General features: G+C 44.3%; 1 protein-coding gene across 1 annotated transcript in view; it reads left to right on the top strand.

Annotated features, from left to right (window-relative positions):
* The window catches only part of NPFFR1 (neuropeptide FF receptor 1), a 29,750-nt gene that overhangs the window by 3,827 nt on the left and 13,882 nt on the right, over nucleotides 1-12,041 (top strand). The window contains exon 2 of the mRNA XM_019538557.1: nucleotides 4,804-5,115. Within this exon, the coding sequence (XP_019394102.1) occupies nucleotides 4,804-5,115 (312 nt within the window). The remainder of the gene's footprint in view (nucleotides 1-4,803; nucleotides 5,116-12,041) is intronic.

Genomic DNA, 12,041 nt, shown 5'->3' on the forward strand with positions numbered 1-12,041 from the left:
TATATTGAAGATAACAGGTCCAAGCACCAATCCCTGGGGGACACCACTGGAGATGGCACTACAGGATGAGGCCATCCCATCAATTTCCAACCCACTGGGAGCGACCTCTAAGCCAATGGTCCACCCAACTCACTGTAGATTGATCTAGCCCAGTAACCTCCAGTTTGCTTGAGAGTATCCTGTGGGGAACAGAATCAAAAGCTTTACTGAACTCTTAGTACATTACGTCAGTCTCATGTCCTTCATCCAGATGGCTAATTACCAGGTTGTAGAAGGTTTGTTAGGCACAAGGTTTGTTAGGCATAATCTACCCTCAACAAAGTCATGCTGGTTGCTTCTTAACACCTTGTCAGTTACCAGCTTGTGATTGATGGCCTCCTTAATAAATTTTTCAGAGATTATACTGAGGTCATATTGACTAGTCTGTAGTTTGCAGGGTCATCTCCTTTTCCTTTCTTGAAGATGGGCACCACATTGGCTGCCTTCCAGTCATCCGGGACCACTCCCAAGTTCCACAACTCTGCAAACAGCTTGGCCAGAGGCACTGCTATAAGCTCAGTCAGTTCTTTCAGGACTCTTGGGTGCAGGTCATCAGGCCCAGCTGACTTGAAAACATACAAGTGTTGCAGGAGATCCCTTGCCTGTTCAGAGCTAATTTTACATAGTCTGTTGTCTTCTCCATGCTCCACGGGCCTCTAGCCAGGTGAACAGCCCCCTTTTAGAGCACACAGGGAATGGCCTTGGGCTCTTTTCCTTCAGGCATGCTTGCAGGAAGTCTAAGATAACCCAAGATTTTTTTTCTCTAGGGAGCCCAAATGGGGAAAACTTAGTGGAGGCACCTGGTGCCATTTTGGGGTGTGACAAGGCTCTGCACTCACTCAGCCTTGAGTCCCTGGTACCTGAACCATCAGTGCAGATTCAGGAATGGGAGATACAGCCTCCTAGCTGAGTCTTGCAAGAGCCTATTCCTTCTGGAACTCCCAAAGCTCCCAAGAGTAACAAAGGAAAGAAAACAAGCTGGAAAACACAAGCTTACATCCAAGCTACCTACCTAACTTACACCCAACCTACTGGACTAAAGAATCCATAATCTGGGACTCACCTAGGATTTTCCTGCTGAAAACTGCCTTCTACTGAAGTGTGAACTAGTGCCAGACAGGGAGAGAAATCTTCTAGTCCACACCCTGTTCTCTGGGGAGAATTTGCTAGAAGACATTTTTACCTGTGACAACTCTAGTTAAAGCTCAGGCTAGGGCTTAGAAATGGATTGTATTACTGAGTTGCCCTCAGGTTCTTAGTTTCCCTGTCTGTTTTGCAGCAGCTGCTCCATCCACCACAAAGAAAAGATTCTTTCTAGGCAATGTTCTGAGTAGCTGATTTTCTTCTTTAAAAGTGTGGGTGTAAAACACTCCTAAATGAGATTGTGTTGCCATTTGTACACCTTTGGTACAGGTGTAAATGGCAACACAATGTGTGAGGCAGCAGGGAACCAGGTGTTTGGTGCCTAATTGGCTCACAGTTATAAGTGGGTGAAGGAGCCTGGAGAAAGCCCAGAAAGAATAGACTAGTCCAGGGATAAAAGGATATCATTAATCCAGTACAGGTAGAGCAGTTGCTTAATTGGAAGCCTGTTCTTTAAGAAGACCTTGCAGGCACATGGTTCGCAAACTGAAGAATATCCTTGATGAGACCAAGCCTTTCAGGGGCCTCATACACTTCTCATTTTTGTACAGGTATATATAGAACTGCAAGGTAGGGGGTAGTGGTAGCGCAGTACAAGACCAAAAGCAATTCTCAGGAGAGAGAGGCAGCACACTGACACAGAGACATACTCCCTGTGCTGACAAGAACATCAGGGGATGGACAGAATGGATGTAAATACAAAGAATGTCAATGCAGAATGAGACGGTATCGATAAAAAGAGACCTCCTGCTAATTTCCACAAAAGGAGGAGACGGCATTGTTGAGAATTTCAGGTAGAGGTCTTTGCAGCCCATAATCAGGCCCTCTGTATTTTAGAAAAAATCTGATAAATGTGTAAGGGGAGGTGGGGTGGTATTGCTGGGAAATGTTACCTGATAATCAAAACCATGTCCATGCAGCCTATAGTTCTTCCTTGTCCACCTCAGCCATAGGTGACTGGTAGAGGGTGCACGGAGGTGCACGTGCCCCCCGACGGGGACGGTGCCCCTCGGACAGCTGACACCGATGCTGTTGGCAGGGCCGGTGCCCCCTCTGACAGGGCCGCCGTTGCCGGCAGCTTCTGTGAGTGCCCCCCCGGATTCAGGAGGCACCAGTTGCCCATGACCTCACTTGAGATGTACTACAGCACCTTCTCTTTCCTAGACTGCTTAGTTGGGAGTCTAAAAAATTAAAATAAACTCAAGGTAGTTAAGCGACCAATGACACACTAGAGCCAACATCCTTGCCAGGAATCCCTGAGAGCGGTTATGTTTGTAGTGGCTGAAACAGGTGCACTGTCATCAGTGACGGTGTCAAGTTCTAACAGATTTTGAGCAAATATTTGCTTGAGAATGAGCTCCACATTTTGTATGGACAGTGTTCCTTTCTGTATTGAAAACATCCCTGTGAGAAATTTGTTTTAGAAGAGACACTTAATAGTTTTATTTTTCTTACGGGTTCAGAAATCTTTTCTCTCTAGCAGTGACCATAAGAATCGACCTGTTCTCAATTCAGACCCCTGTGTTAGCCTGAAGGCTTGCCAAAAAAACAGTGCTAGTCGTGAGGAATTACCTCATGCAGTCACAAAGGACATATCTTTGTTCATGGTACCTCTCATCAGCTTCCAGTATGTGGCCTGGAAGCAGTGCCAATGAAGTACAACACATCCAGGAGATGGGAGGCATGAGAAGGGAATAAGCAGAGACAAAGGCACAGGCTGGGCCTGAGCTAGTGTCCAGAGAGGTCAGTGGGCACCCTTCCATACTTATACTGGGCCCCATGCTCAGCCCATGCAGCTGCTTTGTTTATCATCTGAAAGGGAAAAAAACTGAGCAACATCAAAATGCAGCTGGGGATGAATGGATCAGTATCATGTCTTTCTCAAAGCCTGCCAGCTCACGCTATCACCCCACATACCCTACCTGGAGCTCTGAGCATTAAACAGTTCAGGAGGAATACACTTTCTATTTTTAAATATGAATGCTGTGATTGAGTTCGATGTTGTGGCTGTGGCTGAAGCCTGCTGTAGTGTTCCTGTGACGTAGCTTGCATTACACTGTAGACCCTTCTGTGGAGTGTGGAGAACACAAACTAGCTGGGGGGAAAAAGAGCTCTCCATCATTGTTGTGGGGTTACATTTCCCTCCAGGGTCCCTCTTGTTTTTCAAACAACCCTAATTAAATAAAGGCAGTAGGGAGTCTGGGTGGCCATTATCAGAAGTGCACTCCAGGGGATGCCAAAAAATGGGTGATCTGTTTCTCTGACCTCAAAGGAAAGAATTCTTGCAGGGTCCCCTACCGCTTAATTGCTTTAAAAGCATATTGTAGGCTTCAAAAAGAAAATAACATGAATGTTTTTGTTGTTATGGAAGAAGCACCATTGGGCATGTTAGAAGAAATTGTTGGTTTAGCTCTATGGGTTGCACTACCACTTGCAGTACCACTCTTTGGGAAATGAAAATACTACCAAAATGTAGGTCAAAACAAAATGAAGGGGATGACACTGAGGAAAGGAAAGGCCCCTTGAAATACCTAATTCCTGAATGTTCACAGCCCAGAGGCACCTCAAGGGCTGTGCAGAGCAAGAAACAGCTTTCAAAACAGGTTCTCCATTGAGGTCTCAACACCACAGTGTTTAATGTATGTCAAACAGTGTAGTGGAATTCAGATCCTGGTTCTGGCTTTGAGGTCCCCAGGACATAGCTCCATCTCCTACCTACCAGTTCCTTTGAGCTGGGGTTAGCAAGAAAAAGCTTGATGGCACTTGAATCTGATTCTCCACAAACTACCAATGATAGGTCTCCCCTCTGGTGTGCCTCAGGGGTCTTATATGCGTAATGGAACTGTAGCAGAGGCTCTTTTGAGTAGAGGGGTGCTGCAGAGACTGGTGAGTGATAGGTATGGGGCTCCTAACTGTCCTGGGGAAGATCTTTAGAAAGAGTTGTATCCTGATGCCTTCCTTCCCTTTCTTTCCTCAACTCTTTGGTACCTGAGCTGCTAATATAAAAATGGAAATTCTGAGCCTCTCTATAATGATATCCTGGCCTTCAGCTTCTGCCAAGTAGGCTAAGCAGACATTTAACTATATTTGCTAAACTTCCCAATCTTAAGCCAGTAAGAAATTAATATTCGCTGCAGGATATTACAACTATGTATTCCAAGACTTCTATTTGAAAAAAATACAAGGCACCTTACTTTGATTTTTGTCTCTCCCAGTTTGAGACAAACTGCAAAAAAAGCAGTTTATCATTCATAATTTCCTAATCTATCTGTCCCTTTCTTTGATTTTTTTTGCATTGTTTGGTTTCACGTGCAGCTTGCCTTGGTGAGCTTCTAGATTCAAGTGAACCTCTAGCACATTATACTTGCTTCATAAACATTGATCCTTGGGGAAAAAAACCTTGCTAACTCATTTTTTCTGCCAAAAATATTTACTCTACATTGTCATTCTTTTCACCCTTGCTGGGGTATTTTTAATTAATTTTATTCAACATAAAAACTTGAGTAAAAAATATTATAAATAAACTCCCCCAAGAGCCTTATAAAAGGTTGAAGTTAAGCAAACAATAGCTTTATCATACTGAGCCTTCATGAGTTTATTATTCTCTCCTCTTTTCTTTAGGTAGTACTTTTCTTCCTTCCAACACCAGTTTACCCTTTTCCAAGAATGAAAGCAGCAGCCATGTGTTCAAGGACAACTACATTTTTTCATCTTATTACCAACACGCCTCCCCCATCGCTGCTATGTTCATACTAGCCTATATCTTCATTTTCCTCATGTGCATGATTGGCAACATGCTGGTATGCTTCATTGTGCTGAAGAATCGGCAGATGCGAACCGTCACCAACATGTTCATCCTCAACTTGGCCATCAGTGACCTGCTGGTGGGGATCTTTTGTATGCCAACCACCCTAGTGGACAACCTTATCACAGGTGAGCAAGGGAATGAATGGTAACCCAGATTGCAAAAGCCAAGGCTGAAGGAGGAGAGCCAAAAGAAACTGAGGGAACTGAAGGAGGGATTTATTTATAATTGTTGGGTCTTGCAGATGTGAGCTGCAAGCTAATGCGTCAGTGGAAAGGGAAGTAATATAGAATATTTGTGCAGTAACTTCCTAGAATAGAAGCCTTGAATCTTCAAGCAGAATTTTTTACTTTTGTGCTCATGCACCCTTGGATTAGTAAATTTCTTGCATCCTGTCTGGAGTGTCCATTTCAGAAGAGCTAAGAGGACGTTAGTCTTTCAGAATTAAATCTGATGGAAACATAGTAACTGCAGGTGGAGGAAGGAGGGAACATCTCTCATTATAGCTTGATTTTGTTTCTAAAGATGAAGCTCTCCAAAACAGTGTTTCTCTCCCTTTGGTGGTATTCCACCCACAGTGTCTATGTTGGCAGCATAAGAATCATGAAGTTTTCCCTGCTAATCCCTTGTACTTTAGTACAGTAAAGATCTGCTGGCTATGCCCTCCAGGCTACTGAAAGGAGGCATGTGAAAAACTACATGAAGACCAAGTGTTGCAGCACTCCCACTGCACTACAGCCTCTTTCCACAGAGTTGTTTCACAAAGGCTTCCCTCCTCCAGTTCATGTACTCCTCTTCTGCTACCCCAGTGAAATTTCCCAACCCCAGGCTTTTCTCCCGTGCTTTGCCGCTATATTTCACCCATTAGATGGTAGTTGTCTTTCCTGAAGTCTTACAGTTGAAATGAGAAAGGCAGGACATGAAATTCTGTATGGCCAACTGAGACCAATTAAAAATCATGAGTCAGACCTCCAAAAATCATGACACTGGCTTAAACATTATAAAATTTTATTTAAACTGGGGGGTTCTTTTTTTGCTCTCCTAGTTTTCTGAGCTTTTAGGTCATACTCAGGTCACGTTTTTAAAATTATCTCTGCAACTATGAGTGCTAAAGTAAGTAGGAACTATCTTTTTTTAATAAAAGTGAGATTCTTACATAATTTTTAAAAATAGAGGAGCCAGAGCATCAAATGCAACAAGATTTAGAGTTGTTGGTTATAGCCATGTTGGTCTAAGGACATAGGCAGACAAGGTTCTTTGGGTGATATCTTTTATTATACCAACTAAATATTTGGAAAAATTGTTCTTTGTAAGCTTTCAGGCATAGGGAAAGAAAGATTTAGACACATTTTAAGCCTTCCTGAAATTTCACCTCCCCAGAGCATCACAGAGAAGGGCCAAAAGTCCCTTCTGATTTTATCTATTTATTAGGGAATGCAAATCCATGAAGCCAACCAATAGTCATTCAGATAATCTAACACTTTGCTGCCTAGAGAGCAAAAAGAAAAGAAAGTTAATATCTGGCATTAAACAAACCATGCCAATAATGCAGAGGATCGGGGCAGATTTATACTTTCCACACAAGAGGCTGAATTGTATCAATTCATAAGAGGACACAACAACAGGAGCTTCAAGAGCAGACTTTGCTTGCCAATGAGGGTATTCTTTCTCACAGGAAGTTCTTTTGAGAAGTGCTGGTATTTTCTCGTTGTATTTGATTATTGTTATTTTGTAACTTGTCGCTCCTCACTGTGCTTATATTGCTGACTTCCAGGAGATGATAAGCCAAAAGCTATTATAATTCAGTGTGTAGCTATACTTGGAAAGATTGCTGTAAAGCTTTGCTGAATATGGAATACCATTGGCAAGGTCATAAGTAGCATCATGCAGTGGATTTTATACGACCCAAAGGTCAGATGAGCACTCCAATCTTCTCTTTGATTCCTCTTCCTCACACTCTTACTCTCATACCTGTCAGTCACCTCATCAAGACTGGGCCAATTTATTTCCAGTTCCAGCAGCTTTTCAATTCATTTGCCAGTCACAGCACCAGCTAGTGCTGTTTTGATACCTGAGGGAGAGCTATTCTAAGCAGCTGATAAATTGTCACGTGTGATTTCCTCCTGAAACTTGGGGTTAGGCAACTAGTCATTCAGATCCATTGGGTTTGGTCTTAAGCAGTTAGTGTTTGGCCAACTTCCCAGTATTTTCTTCCTCATGCAGTAACAGTGGTGATCAACCTCCAGCTCCTGGGCTGATGTGGCCTCATGTGCTGGATTATGTTGACATGGGATCAGGCCATGGTCAGATCTGGTGTGTGGGTCAGTTCAGTGCATGAAGTAGGTCCACAGCCCAATCTGGCTTGCAGAGCATTGCACTCATAGACCAACCCCACATACCAATCATATGTTGGGTCCAGCCTGCAAACTGACCTTTCCCACAGGATCTGGCACATGGACCAGCCCCGCACTACTCATCCAGCCAATGGGGCCAGAAGGTTGAGCACCACTCCTATAAGAATTAGAAAGGTTCCCTTGGCAACCTGGCAAATTTACAATAACAGCGGGCATCAGGTTCCCTAGTGCTTGAACCCAGTTCTTCTGGGCTTACGGGTGGAGGCCAGGATACAGTGCCACCAAATAACAGACTGGGCACTGGACTCAGCCCAACCTTGGCCTTTCTGTGCAGTTTGGCCTGGAGAACCATGGGACCCAGGGGAGCCGATGGCAGGCAAAAGCCCTTGACGGGAGGGCTATAAAAACCCTACCATTTGCCCTGGGGCCTTGTCCTGGTAACAGTGTTGGTAGCTTGGTTATATGGGACCTTCCAGCCTTGTTCCTTTCTTGCTCCACCCTAGACCCCAGTACCTCATTCCTGCCTAGCCTGGCTCCTGACCTCTGGCCTGGCCTTGACCACAGAATCATCTTGAGCCCTCAGTGTAATACTTCAGACTCAGATTGATATCCGGTACTCTGACCCCTGCCTCTGGCTCCTGGACTTCCCATATTGTAGAGCCTGTACTCCTGAGGAAGAATCCTAATTTCCTCATGTCCAGGTTCTACCTGTGACAAGAGGGGAAAAATAATGTCATTCAATTTAGAAGGGAAACACCATCCAGTGACCTGCATCAGGTTGCAACCTTGAGCAATGAGTGCCATTAAATCACAAATCCCAGGCAGTCCTACTGACAGAAAGCAGTTATTAGTACAATTTATCTCCCTCCCTCTTTGATCTTTTTTATGGGCTCAGCTTTGCCTGCTGTGTTAGCTCCCTGTGTGTCTGAAGCTGATGTAATTTGCTTGGGGAAAAAAAAAAGAAAGCAATTTGCTTTTCTTCCTTTATGCACTACAAGATTTTTAAAGGGCAAATCATGTGATGAGATGTCTGAAATTAACATAGCAAGAAGCCAAGATGTTTTCAACTTATGTGGTTACAAAATCCCTCTTTCCCATGTACCATGGTGACATGGGGAAAAAGCTCTTTAATTTGGTGAATTTATCATTGCTATTGCTTTTAATTTCATCTCATTTCTTTCTCAGTGCACCCAGCTGTTTGTTTCTTCTCCAGTTCCTTTAACATCCTACATTATTCAAGACTCTTTTTCCTACAGTCACTGTTTATGGCAAAATATAAGCAAGCTCTGCATAATTGCATTCTTTTGCAGCAGGGAGATCTGATCAAAGTAACAAGCTGAATGCACTGGAGGCATTGGATGAGATGACAGGCTAGATCAGTTGGCCTGCCCCACAGGCTAGATGTGTAGAGTGGAGTCAGCCCTGGGACTGGAATTTGTGTGGGCTGGTCAACAATGTGATCCCACATGCTGGAGCCAACCCTGCACCAGCGTGACCCATACACTAGATCTGACCCCATGCCAGCCTGGATACAGCCAAGTGATGGTATAATCTAGCATGCAAAACCACATTATCCAGCCCACAGAGCTTCCCTTGGGTTGGGAAATTTAGTTGCAGGAAAGCACCAGCAATTAATGTTGCTGTGCTAAATTTCTGAGCCATGAGGCACTCCAGGGGCCATATGACATGGCTTCAAGGCTGGATCTAGCCGTGGGCTGGAGACTGAACTCTCATTTCTAACAATGCAAAGCAGGCAGGGGGCAAGGTGGCATCTTAAACACTAACTCATTTAAAGATGTAGAAGCTTTTGTGCAACATGGGTAAGGAGAGGCAAGTCTAGCTGGGTACCGTCACACTGATCTCACAGTTACCAGAAATGTTGGGAACCTCACGCATAGAAACAATCATAGCAAACAGGGAAGATGACCAATCATGAGGCTAGATCACCATCTTGGGCCAAAACAGACCAAATATTTTCTGCTTCTCCCATCCCTCTTGCTGTTGCTCTTTTGACCCCTGTCCAACATCTTTGACTGCAGCCTGTACTTTCCTGTATTTCCTGTACTTCTCAGATCCTCCTCTCATTTGTACTCTTCTTCAACCAGGGCCTCTCAGCAGTTCTTCCCAGCTTTTGGAGTCTTCTCCAGCCTCCTAACAGCAATCTGTCTCCTTTCTGATCATCCTGACTGCCACCCTATCCCTTTTTGTTACTTGGATGCTCCTTTGACACTCCCTTTTTTCTTTCTAGTGGCTGCTCCTCTGGTAAAAAGAAAACAAGCTTTACAGTGATGCAGCAATGTTTGATGCAGGAGTGAAGAAAGTGTAAACCACTTATTTTTCTTATCTCAAAGTGCTGCTTTGATTAGAAAAGTGACTGCTTATGCAGAAACAGCACTTCCTCTTTATTCGGCCCCTTCCCATGAATCATCCCAGCTCACAGAATGCACTTTCCTAATCTACAAACAGACATCATTTTTGTCATGGGATCAGCTGTGCCAAAATGTGCCTTGGCTCAGCTGATCCAGTTGGTTGGCAGGTACAGACATTACCCAGGGCCAGTGTTCCGCTTGTCAGTCATGCAGGCTTCAGGGGCCCAATCCTGTGAGATGACCAGGGTTTCCTGCTCTGTGCTTACAGGTGTGTGTCCCAGAAATTCATGCTGCAGGACAGGGGACCCCAAGGGAGTCACCTGCCCAGGGTGGCTGGAGAGTGCAGGCAGCCCTAGATTGCAGGAATCACACCATAAGCAAAGAGACATCCTCAGGGATAAGGACCAACAAAGTGTGAACAGGTATCATCATCATACAACTATTTCTGGGCACTTGGAGCACAACAAGGAGCAAGGACGTCTGTTCACTCGCAACTTGTACCTGTAAAAACAAGTTGTAAAAACACTGTTATGGTGGCACAGAGGTGACATCTGCTTGCAACCTTCCTGTCAAGCCAAGCATTTTACTCCTGCTAGTACTGCAAAGCAAGCACAGCTAAATAAGGATGGTCTGTATGCTGTTATGCTGCTCACAGGGCATCATCAACAAAATACACAGTTCTGATTGCAGAAGGTTACACTGCAGAACAGCACCACTCCAAAGGGGCTCCTGGAGCTAGTCATGGCTCCACCTAGTCTATTCTGGTCTGTGAGCTGCTGGAGCACGGGTGGCCAACCTGTGGGACACACACCACAAATAGCATGGGCCACCTGTGTGTGGCAGGTAGCAGAAAGCAGAGCAGTGTATCAGGCAGAGGAAGGGAATCAAAATGGCAGGTGTACAAGGCATGGGGCTTAATTTGTGGCATGCCTGCCCCCGCTGTTGTAGAGGAATTATTCCCCAAGCTCAGTGGCTGCTCTTCTGCTTTGTCCTGATACAAATTAGGCAAGGAGGTGAAGAAGCCTCTTTACTCTTTCATGCTTCTGCTCATCATCAGCAGTGCTGGTCAAGTCTAGGAATCTTTATTTCTAATAATGTGAAGAACAGAAGGATCTCAGCTTGATTTTTTCAGACACCAGGTGTTTTCACTCCTGCCAATTAAAAGAAGCATCTTATTCTCATATCACTTTCACAGAACTACTCTTCAGAGTGCCCCTGAATATAAATATTGGAATCTCTATGTCTAGGAAAAGATAGCAAGTATTTTATCAAGTATTTTTTCTTCTCTTGGCTTCCATACAATATGTAATTTCCTTTTTGTCATGTGATACCATCTTGCACATCTCTGCTCGCTCTGTCATCCACACCATCTCCGGACACAAAGTCTGGATCTTATTAAGATAGGAAACTTTCACTGAAATAGTTTGACTACCAAGTATGCTAGTATTCATTTAATAGAAGGAACAACAAACACACTCAGTAGCCTGCTGCAATTCCAGTTTAAAAGGACAACAAAGAATATTCTAATAGAAAATTTCATACCAAATATTAAGCATCAGCATCCCTAGTGACAATCTAGTATTTAGTGTCCTGGAATATACAGCTGGAAATGTGGATCCTGTTCCTACTTTCTATCTCCCTAAACTACTGGAGATTGTCTGAAGTGTTACAGCTCTTGTATGCAGGTATCACCACCACACCTGGAATGCCAAACTTTGTCAAGCATGTTAGATGGTATCTCCCAATAACAGAGACTTAGCAGGGCAGTTTCGTACTCTGAGCAGCAATGACATAAAGCAGGACCATCCCCAACACGATCATCCCAGCCAGGGCTTTTGTCAAGTTGGGCCTTAAAAACCTCCAAGGTAACCCATTCCAGTGCTTTACCACCCTCCTAGTGAGAGTTTTTTTCCTAATATCTAACCTAAACTTCCATTGCTACAACTTGAGCCCATTGCTCCTTGTTGTCATCTGCTACCACTGAAAACAGTCAAGCTCCAGCCTCTTTGGAACCACCTTTCAGGTAGCTGAAGGCTGCTATTACATCCCCTCTCAATCTTCTCTTCTACAGACTAAAGAGGCCCAGTTCCCTCAGGTTCTCCTCAGACATCATGTGGTCCATCCCCCTAACTATTTCTGTTGCCTTCCACGTTTTGACATTTTACCCATAGGCTATAATGGGTAATCATGAAAATGCCTAAAACTTCACCATTTCTTGCCTGATTTGGATGAAAAGTGCCGGGATGGTATCTCCTTCAGGGAGCATGAAGCCTGCCAAGTTTCAAAGATATAGGTGCAGAGGTTTCTGGGAAACTGCACCTCAAACTGTTC

The sequence above is a fragment of the Crocodylus porosus genome, unplaced genomic scaffold (assembly GCF_001723895.1).
Source record: "Crocodylus porosus isolate Cpor-Errol unplaced genomic scaffold, CroPor_comp1, whole genome shotgun sequence".
Classification (NCBI taxonomy): domain Eukaryota; kingdom Metazoa; phylum Chordata; order Crocodylia; family Crocodylidae; genus Crocodylus; species Crocodylus porosus.